Below are 5727 nucleotides of genomic sequence, written 5' to 3' on the forward strand. Positions count from 1 at the left end.
AAGGCTGTACAAGTCATTAAAAGCAGTAATTTGCTGATAAATCCAGATATTCCCTACAAAAAACAATGAGTCTAAATCCGCTGTTTGGAACTACTTGAAGCTATTTGAGTCATGTGACTCCCTGCTGTTTTTGACCCCTCAATGTCGCAGCTCTTCTGTCTTAAGGGTTGGGGTAATGTCAATATGTTAAAATCTAGTGTGTGCTTATCCGTTAAAGTGACTGCATGCAGTTCAGACTTGTGCCATGTTGAAAGAGACACATAACTCTTACTAGGTTCGAATCAATAAGATTGCTGTCGCAACTTTGGCAGAAGAGTGTCCAGGGTGCTCATTCAGACATGTTCAGATGCCGTCACATTAAGAAAGAACCACATGTCTGAAAGGGGCCACACTAGCAAACTAACAAGCATTATGTAATGTCTGGCTACATAAGAAAAACTTGAGTCCCAATGCTGTTTCAGTCACTAAAGGTGGGAAACAGAGAAGTAATTTTATGCAGAGATAAATCAATACTACTCTGTCTCATACGGGACTATATGTTGATTCCACAGGGCAGACAAAGCAGTTCACAAACTAGCATTTTAAAGACCTGCTGTGGGGCGTGACAACCTTTCTGGCCAGAGTATAAATATCTGTTCAGGAGGAAAAATGCTGAATAACTGCTATTTGTGAGGTTGAGGAGCACAGCATGTATAATATTGTTCACATAAATTGTTTTACAGGCTGAATGCCTGTTTTATTATCCAAACCTACTGCTGTGCTCTGCTGTGTGAGTAAGAAAAATAAAGCTAGATAGTTGAGTGAAATTAATTAGATAACCATATTTCTTTGATAGCTGAAATGCAAAAGAGAAAATCTAACAAATATGAGCACTAATGCTTTTGATAATGGTTTTCCTTTGAGTCTCAGAAGCATCTTGTTCTCTGCTCTCCTTCATTCAGAGATTTCTAAAAGAGGTTTGTGTAACATCTCACACCTGATCAGTGGTGAAATCATGATCGGCTCAAACCGCATAAGCATGCATGTGTTGTTTTTTTCATCAGACTAATGGAGGGATACATGGGGTAACATGCACTTTGACAAATCAACTGGCATATCATGTTTGCAACTATGTCTTTTAAACAGAGTTCTGTACCAGATTCCCAGCTCTCATTATATTTGTGTTTGGCAGAGATGCACATAAACTGAGAAAGCATATGTTGAATCTTGCAAAAGTATAGTTATAGGGGGTTTTGCCAGTTCAATTTATAAAGGTATTAGTCATCTGACTGCAACATCAAAGGCTTTGATTGAACTTCGGTCTTCTGTCAAGTCACCTCAATTTCACAGTGAACTGTGAAATAAAGCAGAAATGCCAAACAACCTCAAAAAATATTTCCACAAAAATGGTATGTGTCCCATACATGATGCTCTCCAGCAGTTTTTAAAAAAAAATCACTGCTGAAATTTGTACAATACAAGAATAGCTTTTTCAAGGGAGAAAATATAGGCTAACAGAGCATCATTGCTGACCCTTCTTTACAATGTGGAGATAAAGTCTTATGCCTCTTATGGGACTGTTTCTACGTCCTTGACCAACCCGCAAGTCGTTTCGGTTGACTGAGGATGCAGGGCATTCCAAGTCTCTTATATCGGCTCTTAGGGCCAAGGACCGAGGAGTCATGACTGAGGATACACAAGACCATCCTTTTTCTGGGGAGTTTTCTGTGAACTGACATGCCCCTTTATCGGAAATCAGTTAGTGACACTTCTGGTGAAGGATCTGAGGAAAGCATGTCCTATGTCACGCCTCTCCTCATATGTTTTCCTTGTATCTTACAGGAATGGGACTAAGACATAAGGAAAAGATGCAAGTGAGGGAAATGACAGTGCTTATAAGAGAAATGAGATGTACCCAATGTAATTATTATGTTTGGGAGTGAGACCTGATCCGAACAATGCCTCTTCCGTTTTTTACACTACTGAACCCCCTCAAACATCCATACTTGTGCTTCCACTTTTTGCTAGAATGGCTGAACGCCCTCCCGTTGACACAGCCCCCTGTCGCCAGTTGTCTGATGGAGGTCACTCATTTTCCTGCCAGGTGTCGGCCCTCCTCCTCTACTGGTGCGGCTGCAGTCTCTTGTTCAGGCCAGGCCCTCTGTTTCCTCTTCTTTTCCACTGCTGTCCTGTCTTCCGGGCGCTGAGCCTCCTATTCCGTCCGCTGTTTGTTTCCTCCTTTTCTTCTTCTTTGGCCATGGGGCTGCCACCTCTCTCTTCTTAGGTAGTTACCAACTTCTTTGGCAGTTGTCCTCCCTCTTTTATTACTATCTTTTCCCCTCTATTCTTCTATCCCTGCTGGAGGTCAGCTAGTGCCTGAGAGCAGCGCAGACCTCCTTAACCTTCCCCAAAACCATCAAGTGCACAAGCAACCAAATATTCACAAGGATTCAATATCCTTATAGTTCATTCATTTATACTTATACTTCCATTTGTACTTAGTGAGGGCAGGCCTCTGCTAGTTAAACAGTCTTTAGTATCTTCAAAGTGTCAAATCTAGTTCAGTCCACAGTTCCACCACAGCTGCATTGTGGTAATGCTCACAGTTTGGGTGGTTTTTCATCACAAGGAGCTTGACTTATTTCTCTGGACACACTGGATAGATTGGATAGCAAGGCAATTGTCCTGTAAATTCTTGCAGAGGATGAAGGCAACAAGATGGTCATAAATTCTCCAGGCTGACCAGTGGACTCTGCTGAGACAGTAGAAATGCTACACATATTGCAGGCATGGAATCCACGATCAGATGATACGCACATATGCATCAAAAGTCTTAACCTTAGCTGTGTGGTTCACACCCCTCTTCAGCTCTAAATAAACAGGTGAATCCTGTTAAATTTGCCTGTGGATAAAACACACACTATTTAAACAAGAAACTCTGGAATTACTAGGAGTCTGATTTCTCCTCTTTGGGCTGACCTCCTCCCACCAAGCCCCCCTTGTGGCAAGATAATGTGCACCAGAGTGTCAACTAAACACAAGAGAGTAGGGCTATCTATCCATCATTTAGCATCAACTCCCAGTACGATAGAGAACAAGCCAATAAACATATCAAAGTAACAGAGTGTTACTAGTAACTGTAATGTAGTTCCTGTATTTCAAATTACTTACAAATCCCCATTGCTGAAAAAGTAGTCCCACTAATGTAATGTTCAGTAACAAAAATACAGTAACATGTAATGCATTACTTACTAATACTGTCATCTGTACCATATCACCAAAATTGACTGACTGAAATTTTTGAGTAGTATATGAAAGACTAAGAGTGCTTATGTAACGCAGTGACAACCCACAAGCCATGACATTAAAATGTGTGGTGAAGAAATAAAAGGTGAAATTTGACAGGTACAGCTCTTTCATCCCCAATCAATAACAAAATACTAGAAAAGTGACCAATGACACCACTGACCCTCGTCACTTTTGAATTGCATTTTCCAGGCAAGTGACGGCATAGACAGTGATGTCCCAGGAGAAACACACAAGAACATGGGTAGTCCTGCAAGTATAATTAGTATGCAGATACACATACAGAGAAGAAGTGACTTCTTGTAACTCTTACTTTTCCTGCTGCAGAGGCTCCTTGGTCCACTGAGAAACTGCAGAGACACAGATGAAGGGAAAAAATAAGTCAGTGCGGAGTACTTGAGTCCTGCACACACACACACACGTACTTTTATCATTGTAAGGACACTCATTGACACAATGCTTTCCCTAGCCCCTTACCATAACCTTAACAACTAAATGATAAATGCCAACCCTCTTACCCTAACACCTAACCTAAATCTGATTCTAACCTGAACCCTAAAACCCACTCTTAACCCTCAAAAATGTGTTTCAGAAAGTAAGGATCAACCAAAATGTCCTCACTTTCCACAAATTCCCTTGCTTTGTAGCAAAAACAAACAATGAAACAAACAAACTTATTTGCTCCTTACTATGTAGCAAGTGCAAGAAAACACACATGCACTGACATGGATTATATTCATAGACTGCTCATCCTGACAACTTAAAAAACTGCTCAATAACCACATGTAATACATGATGGTAATGATTACTATAATGAGGCAGATCAAAAAGAATAGTAAATATAGTTAATCAGAATAAAATCTGTAAAATTTGATAGTGGAAGATTAATCAGGCCACTCTCAGGCTGTACCATCACCATAATTGGTACAATATTACATGAACAGACTACAAATTGCTGCAACACTCGGTACAGTTAACCTACATTTGACCCAAACATCCAGCCTTTTTTCAGTGCTGGGTAAGGGCTAATTAGAGGCAAAGTGATATGTGCATGTACAGTAAGTGTACACACAGGAAATGCAAATGATGAGATTTTAATGCAGGGAGCAAACTTTAGAAGTGATTTAACAGTAAAGGAATGGAAAAGGGCATCTGAAATATCTTGACTGACAGCTTTTCATTATTTTGAATATATTTCTCATTCATCACTGGTTGGTAAATGTACAGTAATAGTAAATCTGGGTCATGGCTTTCATGTTCTTAAGAGAAAGCACAAAAGGATTTTTTTAAAAACAGGAAATATGAAGTACATGTCTTCCAATCAGGCTTAAGAAAAATTTAAACATATGTCAGACGTCAACTCATTGTTTCACTCGAAATAAATAAAATCTCTCCAAATACATAAAAAAGAAGTATTTTGAAAGGTCACTTTTATCAGTCTCATACTCCTGCCCTGGGTGAAATGACTGAAACAGATGTCATTACATCCACAAGTGCCCATGAAGCAATGGGTTCAAAATCCATGAATAACATGACAACTCAAAGCACCTACAGGGCCAGAAATAATGAAAATAATGTCATTAAACCTGAGCCCAAAAAATATTGCAGTTCCACCCGCAATGGCACATTAAAGTTGGCACAGAGGCCTGGTGTGGGATTCAAATTCAATTAGTCTCGTTGACTTATTAGACCAACTCAGTTGTTTATTCTTTTTACTGATATCTAACATGTACTGCCAGATAAATGTCAGTTTTTAAGGACAAGATACTAAATTATACATCGTAAATGTGTGCAGCACTTCACGCTGATTTTAAATAGACAACAAGGTAATGAAGCAAGCAGATAACAGCCAATTCTTTGATTAAACATCATTTCAAGCTTCAACATCTTTCTGTGCTTCAACTCTTAACTTTACAGTATATCTGGCTCCTGGTGCAATGTTTCTTATTTAAAATTGGGGAAAATGTGAAATAAATCCAGGGAAAGTTTTATTCAAGGAAGATTTAGAGGTTTATATGAAGTCAGACTGATTAGTAAAACACTACTTTAGAAGAACATTGTTACCTGCATCTTGGTACAAATTTCATCTTACTATTTGATGAAAGGTGAAATACAGTTTATAAATGTATGAAAATATCTATCACTTGATGAATTAATGAAAATGTCTGCGGAGTTTATGTATATTAGTGTGCTTGACATAAAAACAAGGTGAAAAGACAACCCCAGTCTTTCATGGTGGCAACTTTTTTTTACTTGCTTTATGGCACTGTGAAGGCCTCAGTCCTGGCCTTCACCATGTGAGGACCTAAACCACCACCAGCCATGGACTTGGGTGGGTAATTCATATTAGACATACACAATTGATCAATGAGCATGCACGTTTGATTAATTTTGTATTGTTAATGTTTACCTTTTCTTTTGAGTTACCATGTTTCCTGGTCC

The 5727-nt window shown here is 39.1% G+C and overlaps 1 protein-coding gene across 8 annotated transcripts in view; it reads right to left on the reverse strand.

The window, feature by feature from the left end:
- Positions 1-5727, reverse strand: part of whrna (whirlin a) — a 138484-nt gene that overhangs the window by 26694 nt on the left and 106063 nt on the right. For all 8 annotated transcript variants that reach the window (XM_020615110.1, XM_020615104.1, XM_020615102.1 and 5 more), the window contains one exon: positions 3599-3635. In XM_020615110.1, coding sequence (XP_020470766.1) covers positions 3599-3635 — 37 coding nt within the window. The remainder of the gene's footprint in view (positions 1-3598; positions 3636-5727) is intronic.

This window comes from Monopterus albus, unplaced genomic scaffold (assembly GCF_001952655.1).
Source record: "Monopterus albus unplaced genomic scaffold, M_albus_1.0 scaffold158.1, whole genome shotgun sequence".
Classification (NCBI taxonomy): Eukaryota; Metazoa; Chordata; class Actinopteri; order Synbranchiformes; family Synbranchidae; genus Monopterus; species Monopterus albus.